Genomic DNA, 17570 nt, shown 5'->3' with positions numbered 1-17570 from the left:
AAGAAAGAAAGTGAAGAAAAGCTCTGAAGACGTTGTAGAGAAGCAAAGTCAACTTACAAGTTCTCAGCTGTAGAAACTTAATTATCCTGTCACTTGAGTAACATACTATTTAGGGCCAGTACATCTGCGTGTTCTTTAGGCCACCTTTGAATGCCAAACACCTTCTGAAAGTGGAATTCAGTAAATTGCTAAAAGAACCTGGGAAAGAGCAAGATAATTCATGGCGTTGATGAAAGAATATGGAACAGAACTCAGGAATTTTGTGCTTGACTAGTTCTCCCAATGGGACATTCACTTTTCTCTATAATCAGATTTTATCCTTGGCAAAATAGCTCATTTCTTTTGAAAAACTTATTTCATATTCCATATCATTCTTTTTCCTTGAGAACTTGCACTCAGGACCTCTGGGGAACCTAAGCTTGCTTCTTTTTGCTGAAGGGCAGCTTGCTTGCTGAGCTGTCCTGAAGCCAGTGCTAAAGTTTCAAGGGTTTTCACTGCTCTGCAGCCCATCAGTTTTAGGAGATCTGTATCTCATGCTCCATAAACTATCTAATAGTCAACTTCCAGAGCCTTAGAGACTTCAGAAGTTCAGAGCTAGTTCTCACTCTATTTCCTAGCCAAATTTCAGAGTTCTTGTTTCCACAGGAGAAGCTTGATTCTTCATCCTCTTTTTGCCTCCAGCCAACTCTAGTGCAGATCTTTTCACCTAAGGTTTTTAGAATAAGATGAAAATTCTGGTCTGCAATTACTAGAGATAAAACTGATCCAAACTGCTCTGAAGTCAACAGAAAAGCTTCCTTCAGTGCCAGCAGCAGCTTTCAGAGGTCATGGTTAATGTGAGATTGTTGCTGATTGTCTCCTGTCTTTGGTTATGAGGAGCCATGAGGGAATTGGTAGAAAACAAGGGTACATTCACAGAGTTGTGCAGATGCCTGATATAGTCAATGTGAAAAGACTGTCTTTTCCAGAGTGCCTCATGAGTGTCCCTAGACAGCTTGACCAACGTGTTTGCAGTAGGTGTCTGGCCAGTTTGGGGTGACAAATCATTTTGTGAGATTAATTCCCCTCCTATTTGAAAGATTTGGGCCCCGTGTTGAAGTTGCACAGTTTCACCAGAGTCATTTAAGCCTTTAGAAAAATGGCACCATCCCCTCTCCAGCATTCTAGTAAAACAGTGAGTCTGTGTTTGTGTACTCAGCCTGCACTTGTCCTGTGGATTGATGGCCTCTGTCCCCAGTGATATCAATCTGGGCTGAAGTGCAGCTGCACTTTGTAACAACTCAAGGGGCACAAAGGTATCAAGTGGCATTGTGTGGTTTGAAAGATGGCGTTTATCTAAGGAAGTTTGTGGTCTGTTTACTGTCACTTTGTCTTTGCAGAGCTAACTTCCCTTACCTTCACTATCACGTTGTCAGGCAAAGAGACCTCACACATTAGGACAGATAGCTTCTCCACTTCCAGAGCTGACTCATTTTCCTTCCGCAAGAGGTCTGAGGGTTGTGTTGCAATCAACAGAGCTGCTTGGTTCAGCATAAGTGGAATTGGTAGTAATTTAGCTTCCAGGAGCTCTTTAACATGACCAAGTCACAAAAAAAGGAACAGGAAGAAAGGGAATCTGTGATTCTTTTCATTGACACTTTCACTCAAAATTCCTTCAAGAATGGTGCCTTAAAAGAAAAAGTTGGGGATAGAGTTTTCTAACTAGAAATTCACTGATAGGTACATTTTCTGTCTTTCATGAGTGATCAGATGTCCAGAGGGACATTATTCACAGTTTAAATGCAGTTAGAAACTCCCCAAAACAACATTGTGTGATTGGTGGCATGGCCAAATGACTGCTCATGGGTGGATCTTGTGGTGGCAAGATGTGAAACTTACTGCAGCCTTTCTGCATTGCCCCCATGAGTAGAAGGTCACTCTAACATACATCTGCAAGTCATCCTGTGCCATTTCTTCTCCATTTCAGTGCAAAATAGTCTCTCTTTTAACAACTTGTGGTGTCTCAGCCAAGCCAGTTGGTTTCATGTTGGCCACAACTCAGCTTCAGGTCTGAAATGACTGTATGAGTGTCCCTGTAGGAGCATCATGGTGAAAGTTCAGCCTTAGAAGCATGTATATCAGCTGCTCCTCCTAGATAAGTGTTAGTAGTAGAAGCAGGAATGCAAAAAAAAGGTAAGTTCCTAGTAGACTAGTAAATTAGGAATGGTGAATATATGAAGCACTTGTCACAGCAAATAACTTAGAAGCCAGAATAAATTCTTGTGTCATAACCACTGAATCATTTTTATGAGAAGTCAAAGTAAATTCATATGTAATCTGTAAAGTATGTAAAGAGTTTAATTCATCCAGTAAATCATGCACTGGGAATACTGTACCCAGCTCCAAATCAGATATACTTCAGAGAAGCTTTAAGGTTTTAAATCCTTCCACAAGCTAAACTGATCTTTAGAACCTTTGGAGGTTCACCCTTCTCTGGAGCTCACACTCCATGCAAGTGAATGTCATGCCAATATGTTTCCCATTTCCTGGGGATTAAACTGCTGTGTTTGATGACTCAGGACTTCCTAAGAAAGCAGCTCAGTCACTCATTCTGTCTGAAGTGGCCTCTGACGTCTCAGAGGACATGTCTTCTCTTGCACATTGATTCATGATTTCAGAGCAAAGGATCAGCTCTATTCTTTTTGTTCCCACAAAATTAATAAAACAAATTTCTATTAGTGGGTGTTGAAAGACTTTGGCTTTCCACCTACACTCCCAAATGTTCTGCATTCCAGGGAGAATGAAAAATGGAATAGAAACAGAAGGGAGGATATATCTGGAGATAGACACAGTCAACTGATGTGATGGAAGAACATCCTGAGTGAAGACAATTTGCTGCAATTGTGATTACTAAAAATATACTACTACAGTAATACACTTTCAGAATTACTTAGAAGGATTGAGGCACAGGGAGCATCTGACAGAAACTGAATTATCTGTTTGGGCCTCTTCCTTGACCTCTTGTACAAGCAGGTGGATAGCAGTTGTTCTACTTGTGAAAACTGGGGCCTTTGTCACTGTCACAGATCTCTGAGACTCCAGTTGGTCAGGAGAAGCACCTGGAGAATTTACCCTGTCATGGCCACTGTGTCCCTTCCTATGCCCCTGTCTGCCTCACCTGTAACCTTAGAACAGAATTTTCCATCAGCACCAAGAATTAGCCTAAATTTACAATCAGCATGGCTGTAGCTTCTATTGACTTCAGCAAGGAAACAGTTGGTCCTACAGAGGACCAGAGTTGACAGAAGGGCTAGATTTGGGGTATTTCCCTTTTCTACTGCTGTATGGGACATCAGCTCTTCAGTGCCACACTCTGCTGGTGGCAGCTTGCAGAGGAAGAGACATTTAATTTGGTGTTCTTGTTTGTGGGAAAGAGCACACTGAAGCCTTTCTCCACGGGCTCCCAGGACACATAACAAGTCAGGGATACTAAGATTTTCCTGCTAACCTGCATCGACTCAGCAGCAGAGTCATAAACAGGCTCTGAGTGCTTTGATATCCTGTGCCCTGTCTGGCCACTAGATTTGCATCTCCTGTCATCCGATCCTAGCTTCACATTTCCAAATTACTCTTGCAAAAATATAGGCAGTCACAGAAATAACCTCTGTCGAGACAGCACATCCCTGTTTATGTTTGAAGGGCCGATACGGATCTGGAGTCCCCAGTGATCAAAGTGCATATTCAGAGAGATGAGCCCCATGTTGTGTTTGAAGTGAGGGCAGCACTTTGAAACAAGGATGAAGCAGGAATAAATCAGGATGAAGGATGTGGAGCATTAACTACTTTACATGAAATCCCTGCTGGAAAGAGGTGGCCAGTGTTCCAAAGTTTTCCTTGGAGAGTGCTCGGAAGTTGCATACCAGCCTATTTGTGGAAAGCTAAACAGTTCCCTATTGTCCTTGATGTGAAATGCTTCCCAGATAAACACTTTCCCTCTCCATCGAAGAAAAACGATACAGCCTGGCCAGACCTTTAATACAGAGGACTACACTGGGCTCAGACTCTGCAAAGTTGCTGGTTTCTCTTGGCTTTAAGCTTTGCTAAAGGCATGTTTGTATACATGCCAGCATTGTTAAGAAAAGGTTAAGTTATTAAGTGAGACTGGGATAATCTTCAAGGGTTTAATAACGTGTGCCCACGTCTCTGCCTCGCTGGGTTCCTTACACCCCTGGAATGTAAATCCCAATCCACAGTAGCTAAAGCAGGTTCACATTGATCTCAAATGCTTGTGTGGTATTGTCTCCTCCTGATTCCTGAAAGGGAAAGAAAACATTGCTGGCTGAAATAAACTCACATCGTTCTCTACAAGGGGAGCAGTAAACCTCTGCTGCTGTAGTGGATTTAGGTTGTAATGTTGCCTCCATTTGTGGCATTTTAAGTCATTCTAAATAATTTTAAGGAATTATTCCTAACACCCACAGAGTCAAGGCATCATATTCCAACACAACAAAGATTCAGAAGTCCCAACCTCAACTGTAAGGAGAAAAAGATAATTTTTTTATATCAGCAATACTAAGAAACAAGGCTGTGTAACACCAGGATGATACTGGTAGTGGTTTGGTCCAGGGTAGTGTGTGGCTTTTCCTCTGCTTCTCCCATCCTGGCAGATGCAGATCTGAAGGACCTTGTTGTATCATCACATCTGATTCCAGTTTGGGCACAGACATGGTTTTGTTGGGTGCCTCCTTTCCTCCTCCATAGTGCCACTCAGGCTGAAAACCTCTTCCCAGGAGCATTCTACTCATTCACCTACAGTCAATGGATGCCATAGATGCACAGATTGGCTTTTTGCCACTTTTTGTCAAAGCAAACCTTGCCTTGCCTTTGTGACAAAGGAACGATCTTTCTTTCCGAAGAGGCATATGATTTCTTCCTAATATTAAATCAGATATATTGATTAATCAATATTAATTATATTTATATATAATAATTATATATATTGATATATATTAAGTATATCAAACTTCTATGTAGATTAGGTTTTAGGTTCCATTGATATTTATCAGGCACTGAGGTTTTAAATCCCTGAGGCAATTTTAGAAACATCCCCCTCAAGGAGAAAGGACATTGACTGAAAGGAAAGCAGAGTTAACAGGGATTTTGTTTGTTGTTTTAAACATGCAGCCATGAATTTGGGGCAATTTCTTTGTATTCAAGCATTCATATTGACAGCAATTCTTGCAGAATGGTCAGCAATTCCTACTCAGATCAGTGAAAGGCAACAAATTAAATGCATAGGCAACTAGAAGTGTTTTAGATGAGATGATGGAGCAGGAGACCAATTTTTTTTTTTCCTCTTGTTTTGCTGTTGGGGGTGCACTGTTCCATATCCATCCCTCTTTTCCTCCCCTGCCATTCCAGAAAACCCCTGGTCAGTCTGGGAATGACAAACCTGTTGAGTTCTAGGATCCTATGGGTTTTTTAATCATTGGATTCTGGTATTTAGGGAAAAGCTGATCCTTTCTTCATAAAGCTTGACTCCTTCCTGCTTATTTTTTTATAAGCAGGGCATCCATGGTTTTTTGGTCTCTGTGCTGCTAGAGGATAATTCATGTCAGATTGAGTCTTACTAAAGCAGGGAGGGGACAGGACAGACAGACGTGTGCAGGGAGTCCTCCTTAGCTAGGAGAAGAGCATTCCTTGTGGAGCCTCTGCTTCTGTTCAGAATGAACATCTCCATCTCAGCAGGCCTGGAGGGGCTGCCCCGAGCACTGGGACTCATTTCAGAGAGATGAGTCAGAAGAATCATTCTCTGGTTTTAATTAAAACATCTTCTGTGGGCAGCATTTCAGCAGCATGAGGTGGCAGCTTGGCCGTCTGGCCCACGCTTGTCTGTCCACAATTCTCCTGTGGCTCCACCAGCTCAGTGCCTCTGAATCTTTGCTGTGTTTCTTCTCACTATCTTCATGTGAGGTGCAGAGCTATCACCATGAGTGGTTGGAAAACTGGAGCACAAAAATTGCTTTTTAACTCCCTGGGGGAAATGATGACAGCACAGCTAGTTCAGTGTCAGCTAAAATACTAACCCCACAACCACCAGGTCATCCCTGCCCTGGTGGGATTTGTCAGGCAGCTCCCAGGCCAGGAGAACTGTGAAAGCACTGGCAGGGTTGTGCTGCTCTGAATAAACACAGGACACATGCCAACCAGCATGGAGCATGATGTGGAGGTCATCTGAGTCTCCTTCCCAGTGTCTGAGACTCCCTCACTCCTCTCAGCACTTTCTTGTACAGATGTTTCCAGTATGGGGCTGCTTCCAGTGAAAGCAGAAGATGTGTGTAGGCTTTCTCTGCCTGGGATTAATGTTGCCTGGGACATGAATATGTGTCTGCATACACTTGTGGTATGGAGACATCTCCTGCCCAGGACTGAACTCAGATGCCAGAGTAGACTGCAATGTCAGAAAAAGAAGTCAAGGGCTTTTTGTGTCTGACACCAGCATAAATTCAGCCCTGCTGTGCAGACAGTGTAGCAGAAAATGGGGTTCTCTAGAGGCCCTTTTGGCTTGGGCAGCAACCCTGATGTGTGCTACAAATCCAACACATAGAGTGGGAGGTGGTTTGAGTCCTTGCTTATTAAAAAGTTCGGTCCTTTCAGGAGAACTAGCAAGGAATGATACTCAGTGTGGGCTAAGAAGCAGTGGCAAAAGCTGAATGAAGGCTGCAAGCACAGAAGTTGAACCCTGGCTCCTCTAGACCCTTTGAAAATGAAGTGTGTATTCCGGTGCAGGGCCAAATTGCAGAGACAGCCTGATCCCATGGAACTGAAGTAACACCACTCTTCATAGATAACAAAGGCAGTTCACTTTAATAATGCATAGTAAAAAACCCAAAACTTTAACTTACCAAATTATTCTGAGAGTAGGAGGATAATTTGGAGATAAGAAGTCCTTGTTAGCAAAGAAATATTTTTTCTAGTTCAAGCTGGGATACAGCACCACCTCAGGAGAAGTCCTAGTTTGGTCACTCTCAGACTGTTCCAGCTTTGCATAGTGATAATGTGGCTGCTAGAACCTGTGCCAGATGCCAGGCATAGCTAAAATGAGTCTCTGACATCTGTTAGGCTTGTGATATTGCATGCTTTTCAGGAGCTAGCTGGTGCTACAGATACTTAGATAAAACACTTCCAAGCAAACAAACAAATAAATACAAAGGAAATGTACATGCACGTACAATGGGGGGAGGCTGTCTTCCTGTGCCTCTGGGGAGCAACAGGACAAGTGGTTTTCATTTTCCTGGTATTTCACTTACTGCTGTGTGGGGTTCTCTTCATGGGAGGAGACCTGGGCTAAATCACTGGTTTTGTGTATGTTTGTGTGTGTATGAACAGTTTATGTAGAAATTGGGTCTGCTTAAACTTGTAACAAGAGCCATTTGTCATTCATGTTCACAAAGCACCCCCAGTGAAGGTTTCAATCATTGCCAGTCCCCAGGCTAATTTATTGCTTTCCTTGGCAAAGTAAATCTGCAGAGATTACTTGAAAGGCACCAGAGGATCTGAGCATCTCTCTAGTCAAGGAAGCCAACAGGCCTAATTCTTCCACTGGACCAGCAGAAAATGCATTGGCATTCCCTTCCTTTTCTCCACTGGAAGGTGACTGACAGCAAAAAAAAGAACATATCAAACCTTATTTTCTTTAAGGTTTCAGCAGCAATGTGCATGCTTCATTAATAAAGAATTGTAATGAAGGATGGATTTGTCAGACATTTAGTGTTTAATTCAAGCAGTTTCATCAGCATCAGTTAACACAGAGAAGGAACCCAGGTGAAACCAGGCTAAAAGGTAGGGAGACTTTATGTGAAGTAATCAGAATTCCTAGAGGAGCATCAGCCATTAAAGCAAGTGGAGTTTGGAGGAGGAACTTTCCTGCCTCCATCGTGGCTCTGTCCATTACCACAGAGTACAAATGCTCAGACAGGCTGAAGTGTTATCTGAATAGGGTTTCTGACAACTGTTTTGTTCTTTTCTTGGAAACACTCAGTCCCTGTGATAAAAACAATGCCAATGGTCTGCAGCAGTATTTTGGAGAAAGGCTGACTGGCTCCGTGTTCCTTTTTTTAGCTCAGCAGCCATCAGTGGCTAAGCAGATCAGATGTTTTACAGTGTCAGCTACAGAGAGGAAAAGTGGCTTCAGTGTAAGAGATGTGGAATCTCTTGCAGGCACCATCTCCTTATGGCTCTTTGGTTCCACACTTCTTCCTGCTGCTCAGTATAAGTGGTCCATGTCTCTCTCCTTCTAGTGATAGCAGCTGCTTATGTGCCTATGTTATCTTTTGTCTTGCAATTGTAAGAGCCTGGAGTGAACAAGGTACTTAAGAGAAGTTGTCATGCTTGTATGGAGTTGTGATCCACCTGGTATCTCAGCTCTGCCAGGGCCCAGCTTCAAGAGCATCAGAGAGAAGTGCAGGAAATAGCATCACTGAATAATCTGCCCTTAGTTTGAGCCTGAAGTCAGGGAAAATGTTTCAGTCCCTCAAGTCAGGCATTTGGTCCCTCACTCTGTTGATGTCTCTGTAGGGGGTTTATTTTTCAAGAGGTGATGGGTATCTGGATTCCTGCAGATGTTTCTTCTCTCCAGAGGATTCATTAGAGAAGGAAATTCAGTTCTCAAAGGAGACAGTCCAGGAGCAGAATTAAATCTGGATTGCAAATGAGTAAGATACAGACGGAAGTTGTGGTTTGGGTTGGGGTTTTTTTGCCATCCGATTTGTTAATTTTGAATCCTGTCTAGATGACAGCTACTGGGATAGAGCAAAAACATCCTTCATTTCTTTTCTCTGCTTAAACTAAGGTCAGAACTGATTTTGGAATAAAAAAGCATGAGATGAGAAGAGTTTTGCAACTGAGTTAGCTGCATCTAACTGAGTTAGATGATGGCATTTGGTCACCATTGTCCAGTTTTGCAGACATTGCCCAAACCACTGTAAATAAGTTGTGGAATCATAACTGGCCCAACCCAAAACTGCAGAAATGGTACAATTACACCTGAAGAAACTTGGTGTTGTAGATTGGGCTGATCTGGATAAGAATACTGTGCTTTGCAAAGCCTGTTGATGGAGTTAATTTCCAGCATCTGAAAAGTTTACTGTGTATAATTAGTATCACATGACCTCAAAGAAACTTAGAAAGATCAGAAAGTTTATAAAGAGAAAGCAGAGATTACATTCTCTGGTAATAAGTCCACCATTGTGTTTTATAAAAGCAATATATATATATTTATTTAAAAGTTGTTAAAATAAAAGAACCAGATATTTACTCTTGTTACTAATGGTTTTCAAGAAATAACAGAAAAATAATAAGTGAAATAAAGCTTGAATACATTCCAATTTGATAGAAATGTAACTGTGAAGTCTTATTTCACAGTTACCTTCACTTTAATACCTTCACTTTAGATTCATCAGAAAGCTTGGGTATTCTTGGTAAATTTGGCCAAGAGTCATGAGTTCCAGTCCACAGATAATGTTGAGACCCCAACACTTGTTTGTGTCCAAAATCAGGGAGAAAAAGCAGAAATACTGAAAATTCCCTGCAAAGTCAGTCCTCAAAATTTATTAGAATATGCTGAAACATTTCAGTTCCATTATGTGGCAAATCTTTCAGTGGTACATGGACATCTAGAAGTTGTAGTTTTAATGTAAAGCCCTTTCTCTTCTCTGTTGAGCAAAGTTCCAGGATGAACCAGGTGTCCCAGGACAGCTTTGTGCTCCTGTGTTGGACCAGGATGCTTGAGCAGTAAAGAGCCTATCTTGACCTCTGGGATAAGTGTTCTGTCCAAGGAGCTTTAAGTAAAACTTCCAGAAACCAGTGAGCCACCAAAGACACCTATATTATTAATATTTTGCTTAAATCAAGCTACCCAAGTGGAAATAGCTGAGCATTAAATTGTTACAGTAAGTCAGAGAAGATTTAGGGCATGGAGTCTGAGGTGAGGCTTTCTGTGCCACAAGCAGAGAAGGTTTTTACTTGCTATTAATATGGGAGATGAGAGCAACACTCGGAGGATTGAGCCATCCTTCTTCTGCAGACACAACCCATCTTCTGAGGTTGAGGTATGCAGCTTACACATTTTACACCAGAGATGTATGAACAAAGGATTATTCAGCTCAAGAATTGGACCAAAAAGTCAAGAAGGGGTAATAAGTTCAGAGCAATCTGAAGTGGACCATTTTGAGGACATTTTTGAAGGCAAGGGTTGGGGTTTTTTGGTGGGTTTTTTTTTCCTTTTTAGTTATTTGTTGTGTTTTTCATTTTAATTGAGATCAATTTTTAAACAAAAAAAGCCACTTTGTCGCATTTAAGTCTTTGAAAACAGAACACTAAAAAAAAAAAAAATAGAATGCTTTGTTCAGAAAGTGCTGAAATGAAACATTCTGAGTTTCCTGAAAGAAAAGAATTCATATGAAGATTTGGAAACGGCACATTACAAATGTTTGAACTGTCCTCCCTTTTCTTCAGCTAATTCAACTGCTCATGTTGCCCATGTTTCTTGTTCTGTGCCCTACATCAGCTCCAATTATATTGAACTGAAATGGGTAACAAAAATTTTACTGATTTCTCTTCTTTTATAGTTTTTCAAATTGGGAAGCAAAACATCACCCCCTGTAGGAACATCCTGACCTCACAAGTTTTTCACTTCATTTATGCACAGAGTTGAGGTTTGCATATATGTAATGTGTGTACTGAGGACCAAATTCCCTTTTAAACTAATGCTACAGTTCTTGCACAATAGTGTTTGTTCCCAGAGAAATAATCTGACATGGACTGTCAGTCCAGTGATACCATCCAAGTGTGGGGTGGACTGTAATCTAATTTAACTACTTAACCTAATTTAAATGCTTATGAGATGTAGTTGACTCTGGTGCAAAAATGGAAAAACAACTTTGTTTCCTAATTCTGTTAAGAAATAGAAATGTTTTTGCTTTAGTGTACAAGCCGAAGGCAGCTGCATTCTAAATAAAATAACCTCATCAAAATTAAGCCAGTCAGGTGAGTGAATAATCAGTGAGTTCATAGTTTTTCTCTTTTGCTGTCTCTTGAGCCCAAATTCATCCTCAGTAATTTACAGCACTTACATGAAGCAGCCCAGCTAAGTTAGATTTGGGGAGAATTTAGTCCTCTGATTTTTTCTTTGGAAAAAAAAATCATATATATATAAATGCTTCCCTTTTGAAGGAGATGAACTCCATGCTGGTCTCCACTGGTTTCACTTGGTTATGGGGAAGAACCATGCTCTAAATCCATACTTCACATCACTAGTAAGAGGCCCTGTGAGCTATGCTGGGGTGGGTTAGGATTTATGCCTGGTTTTCTGTTCTCCTTTTGTTTGCTGCTCTCCCAAGAGCTTTGAAAATACGAGTTTTGTCCTAGCGTGGAAGAGAAAAAAAATGAGAATCTTCTTGTGGGACAGGACATTCTGGTGCCCATCTCGTGGCTGTGCATGACTACTCTCTCTGAAAGATGTGTAAGGAATAAAAAGCAAGGAGCAGATGTCCCTGTGGCCTGTGGCAAGGGGAGCAAGGATGCTTTTGACAGACTGACAAATTCCTGCCTTGACAAAGTGTTCCAAACTGGAATTTATGACAATCCATCTATAATAAAATGCTCTTAATGTCTGGCTGTCATCTGGGTACATCCCAAGAATGGTGGCATACAGCTGAAGCTGCCATGTCACACATTCCTTGCTATCACCACAGCTTCTCTCTTGATGAAACCAAATCTTTCCTTGTCTGACAGTTCTGAAAATTAGAGCAAGAAAACCTCAGTGATGTTGCTGTACTTGGAAGCACAGGCAAAGTGTGGCAGTCTTCTGAGCAAAATTTTTCCATCATTCACACTACAAAGCCAAGATGCAAATAAATACATAAATTGGCAGAGCTGCCTTTCAGGAGATTCTGCACATATCTGAGGGAGTGGAAATGTTACTGTGAGGTTGCTGAAAAAAAAAAATAGGTTGGTGATTTTGTTGTGTGGAAGATGTGTATGGTCAGCAAAGTCATGTCCTGTCTTGTGAGCAAATCCCTGGCATTACTTAAGCCCAGGGGAGGCTTAATAGGACTTATCCCAGACTTTATTAGTGTTATTCCAAGAGAGTCACTGGGCTGGGACATTAACGGGATCTACCCTGCCTGATGCTCTCCTCAGACAATAGTCAATGCATCAATGTTGGAAAAATCCCTGTTGGTGGGGATGAGGTGGTGGTGCAAGGTGTACTGTTAGCAGCACAGAGCCTCCACCAGTGAGCTCTTCACAAGGGCCATTCAGAGCAGGAATGAAAAATGGATGCTCTGATTCTCCCTACAGAAGGGGTGATCAAGCCTGGAGATGCTCCCAGCACTCTGAGATGCAAAAATTGGACACCTGGTATGAGGAATAGGAAGTTGCTTGCCTAGGCAGGGAGAAAGTCATGGCCAGATTGAATGAGAGTGAGACCTGGGCAATTTTAAGCCTGGGACTTATGAAAAGAAGCTGTTGCAGGACTTTAGATGTTAATGTCATTCTCCTGACCAAATCCACTTGATATCCTGATGATACCAAATCCTTATGATGGGTTTATTTTCTATTGTCAGTGCCAGACCAGAGCAACACTGGATACCACAGGGCAGAGAGAGAAATGCTGAGACAGCCCAATGGCTAAACTACTTGCATGTTTTGTTTTGTTCCTTTGATACTTGAAAAGAATTAGAAAAAGATGGCAAATTTCACCAGAAGTGAAACAAAACCACAAGAGTCTTTGTCTGTGGATTAAGTGTTTTCAAGAACTTGCAAGAATAAATGTTTTCCTGTTTTCACTCTGTTTTCTGTACCTTAGGACCAAGCCATGTAGGATAATTGCTGACACTCCCAAGTTTTCTTATTTGGAGTCGTGTTATTTTAGAGAACTTATTTTGGAGAACAGTGCATCCCAGAGAGGCAAATTAAGGTCAAAGATGAGAAAAACCCACCTAAGGGCCTGAAATACTTTTAGTTTCTCAAAGACCACCCTGTGTGGGAAGGATTTTAAAATGGGTGGAAGCTCTAAGCCTGGAGTTGTAGAAAGTTATTCATGAAAAATCTCTGAGATCTTTGTATGGACCAAGGCATTTGGGTGGTACTTTCTCACTCTTTATTCAGAAAAAGCACTGTGGCCTCACAAACTGAAAACTAACTTTGCTTTTTCTCTGGCTTTAAAAATAGTTATGTATCTTGAAAAGCTGTCTCAGCAGTGGTAAAGGAGTGTGGAAAAAAACAAATCATATTCCCATGGCTTCTACAGTGCAGCTGTCCTAACAGAATGCATTTAGGCTGAGACTAAAGGAAAGGCATGAAATAGTCCATGAAATGGTCAGTTGAATCTCACAGTAAAGGCTCATGCAACGGGGAGATCTATTGTCCAAATATCCTATTGCTGATGGGAGGGGGGGTTCCTCTTTTTTTTTTTTTTTTTTTTAAGGAGGTAAAAATCCAGAATATTTATAAATTTAGGCCCTTTGCTGAAATTAATGGGAAAGTTACCGTCTGATAGGAAGTCTAGCTTACTTTGAATTAAAAACCTTTCAATATTCTCACAATGTATTTGTATTAAATACCCATATTCTGAGGAGTTAAAAAGTTCTGCTTTTACTTCTGGAACATCTGTAGGATGACAATCAGATTTGAAAACAACCAGGCCTTTAAATGTATTAAATCAGGGGGTTCTTTTTTATTTCTTTTTTGCAAGAAGCAAGCATGAATCAACATACAGCCTTCAGCAATCCCTCCTAGGTCTTGGGGTAATTATTGGTAATGCAGCAATAATGGAGCAAGCATCAACTGTATGTAATATGCAGTTGCCACAGTGGAGCTATTCCCCTTGTGTCAACTCTGCAGAACCAGTGGTTAGTTTATAACCCTCTTTAGGTTACAACATTTTAACATTTCTTCAGTGTTTATTTATTCTCTTCCCAAAGAATGTTCTGAAATATCAAGTTTACAACCTGTGGCTCGTGGGATGGCAGTGGAAACAATTAAGTTAGGAGCTTTCAAAGCCACCTCTGGGATTTTGATGCCCAAACTCATTAATTTTAATAAGAAGTGAGCTGCCAGTCGTCTTAAGTGGTTTCTAAAATCTCAACCCATAAAAACACCTCTCTACTGATTCCAGTTTACCAGGAGCTCAGAGCAAGGTAAACACATGTAGCAAAATAGTAGGTGTTAAAAAGGTGGAAACTATGTGTTCAGATATCTCTAAGACCATTCAAGGAACCAAAGGGTGGCCCCAGCCTTGAGCTGGCAGATGTGGGGTGACTTGGGGGCTGGTCCTACCATCAGTGTCTTGGGGAATTACTGACTGACCAGAGCATGAGGCAGTTTTGGTGGCAAGAAAAAGAAAGTCATTGGAAACAGAAATCTTGGCAGCAGCTCAGTTCCACCTGTGATGATCACATTGCCTAGTCTGGGCTCTCAATTCTGCTCCATGTTTTTGTCTTCTTACCAGATTTCTGCCCACCAGAGCCTTGTGAGCAGGGTGGTGTTCTCCACCCTACATGCAGATGGACAGCCAGGCTGCAGGAAGACCTGGGTGAATCCACAGCACCCAGTGAGGAGCAGATATATGCAGAGCAGTACCAGAACGAGCTGTCTTTGGGCAATATCAAGTCATTTTGTATTCCCATTTTGTATTCAATTGCAGCAGGCAATGAGCCATGGACCTTCTGGCCACCCATTGCTGCCTGCACCCATTGCAGTTACCCTCATGGTGTTTATAGATGCTCAAGGTTCTTTCTACTTCCCTAACCTGTCCTATTCCAGTTCAGACTGAGTTATATTCTAAGCTGCTAAACGGTTGCATTTGCTTCTTGCTGCTTCAGTAATCCACCATCATGGTTGGATAAAAATTAAGAGCTGTCTGCTGTGGCCTGAGGAGCCACCCAATGCAAACCTGTGAGAACCTTCTCTTTTGCATGAGTCTGGAGCCATGAGCCTGGGTGGCAGCCTCAGAAATCTTAAGGGCTTTGGAGAGCATCAGGATCTCTCAGAGTTGATGCACTGAGGAAAACTCATCCTCAAGGTGAATCATGGAAGAAAATCTTAATAGGTAAAAGCATCCAGAAGCAGCAGAGCTCTTGTAATATAAAATAGATGGAGTGAGTATGAATGAGTTTGAAAAGGACCCACTCGAGAGTCTGAATGCTTGGAAAAAGAGGAAAATTATGGAATTTTCATATGTCTTTTATTAATGAAAGTGACCTTGGGGAATTTTAGAATTAGTTTAAACAAGTGTGTGTCTTTTCTGTATCTGCCATATGATCTCTGAAGAATTTCAGTAATGTTGACTACAAGTGGCAGTTACTATGAGCCTCATAGTAGCAATGATTAATTATCAGTAGCTATTGGAAGGACTTTGGGGTGAAAAACAATGAGGTGGAAATAGAGATGGCCACCTTGACTGTTTATGGTAATGGACTCCAGAAAAATCAAAAAGAAAAAAGCTGCCATTGGTAGTAGATGTGACTTTTTTGGAAGAGAACAAAACTTTCCATAAATGAAACATGTGGTTTCACTTGTAGCACATTTTGTACATTGTCACCAATGAAGTTTAGGTTTTTTTATTACTTTTTCATTAAAATGTCTTACTGGTTTCACTCAGGAGGCAAAACTTTTCACGTGGCTTTAATTGTTTCTGTCATAAAACTCATAGCATCTATGTAATAGAAATAGTTTTGCAGACCACAGCTTCATATTGCCTATTAGTTTTCTTCCATTTTCTTTACCTACAATTCACTGGGTCATCCCAGAGACAGAAAAAGTTCCTCTCTTGCAATTAAGAAAGGAACTTCTACTGAAGTTAGACCAAAACAAATCACTGTCTCAGCACTGGTTTATTAAAGATTTTTGGTTCAGATATCTTTGCTCACAAATATAAGTTCACATGGCTGCATATCAAAGAATAGAGTTTGTTTAGACTTTTTTTATAAAATGAGTGAAACTCTAGAAGATTAAAACAATAAAAGGCCTCTTTCTGCATGGTTCCAGTCAGCTGCAAGAGGTGGTAGTGTTTCAAACATGAGTGAAAAGCTCTGGCAGTGTTGTTTCAGGTTGCTTTTGGACTAGTTGCTACCCCCTTTTGTGCTTCATTTCTTCATTATACAGACTGCTAGAATTCAGGTCTCATATACTCCATCCCAGCAGCCTGTTAGACCACACTTCTGTCCTCAGTCTGGGTTTCCCTGACTGACCAATTCTGACTTGGATGAATGAGTGTGCAGTCAGAACAATGACTTCCTTTCCACAGATTATATCCAGAGCTGGGGGAAAAAAAGGAACCAGTGTTATCTCATTAATTAAGGATCAGTTTCTGTTTTAATATCTGTTTTCCTCTGGGAAAGTCACAGTTTTGCCATTTAACCTTCAGCCCAGCAGAGAAGACCCCTACCACAGGCTCTTAAAGCCTATGAGAAGTAATTAAAATGCCAGAAAACAGCAATAACATATCAACTGCCTTCTCCCCTTTTTTCAGTGGGTGTTTATTTGAAAGCTTGCTAGGAAATGTCACTGCTGTCTTTAGCTGCTGCTCCAGAGCAAAACCTTTTCTCCTTCTACACTCTCTTACCAGTTATGAGAACCCACCGAGTGATGTAGTCCTCTCCTTTCTCTTTTTCCTAGCACAAAATGTTTAAATATTGTGTTTTTGCAGTTCAAGGATGCCCAAATCAAGCCAAGCCTTGGACAGATCCTCAGCAACAGCCCTGCCTGCTGTCCAGCTTTCTGAGCAGGTCCCACTGACACCTCCTTCCCTGAAGCCCCAGCAGATGGATGAGGACAGCCTATCTCCTCACCTCCTCTTGCCAGACAGCATCAGCCAGCTGGAGGAGTTTGGCAGGCAGAAGAAATGGCACAAAAAGCAGCACAAACACCATCGCCAGAGGCAGTTCAATGACCTCTGGGTTCGGATAGAAGACAGGTAAGTTACAATGTTTCTGGTCCTTGTCCTCTTCCTGCTGTTTCCTAACGAGTTGCTCCTTACAGATCCCAGCTCTTGTTGACCAGACAGTAAGGAGGGTTGAAGAAAGGGTAAATGGGAGAGACAGGGAGTGAGGTGATGTTTCTGGAGCCTGATGAAGAACTAGGAGGAAGGCTTATAAGCATCTAGAAGTAAACAGAAAACCAGCTAACGCTTGCAACATTTAAAATATACAGAAAAAAAAAAAAAAAAGACTTGTCTGAGTAAAAACAAGAAAAAAAATTGCAGTGAGAAACAGTCTGTGTTTGCAGTCTTTCTTCCAATAATTATTTTCCAATCTTTACTGCCAGTTTTCTTTCCAAAGACTCATTTTCCAAGCATGCAAAATATTCCTGGGAGATATTAAGATTCTGACATACCTGACTTTCCATCTTCTTAACTGTGTTCTGGGGCTGAAATATTATAACACCTCAGACTCCATACAGCAAACTGCAGCAAAATGAAGTACTTAACTAAGGCCTCTATCTGGAGAGGATGGAGGCAGGAATGTTTCCATGGCCATTCCAGTTGTGGTACAAGGTTAAAAACTCCCATTCAGTGTTTGAATAAGAGC

The 17570-nt window shown here is 41.4% G+C and overlaps 1 protein-coding gene across 1 annotated transcript in view; it reads left to right on the top strand.

Annotated features, from left to right (window-relative positions):
• The window catches only part of TRABD2B (TraB domain containing 2B), a 280138-nt gene that overhangs the window by 241988 nt on the left and 20580 nt on the right, over positions 1–17570 (top strand). The window contains exon 6 of the mRNA XM_030455387.1: positions 16691–16957. Coding sequence (XP_030311247.1) covers positions 16691–16957 — 267 coding nt within the window. The remainder of the gene's footprint in view (positions 1–16690; positions 16958–17570) is intronic.

This window comes from Calypte anna, chromosome 8 (genome assembly GCF_003957555.1).
Source record: "Calypte anna isolate BGI_N300 chromosome 8, bCalAnn1_v1.p, whole genome shotgun sequence".
Classification (NCBI taxonomy): domain Eukaryota; kingdom Metazoa; phylum Chordata; class Aves; order Apodiformes; family Trochilidae; genus Calypte; species Calypte anna.
Note: the sequence above shows the minus strand (reverse complement) of the source record. Positions and strands in the feature narration are given on the sequence as shown.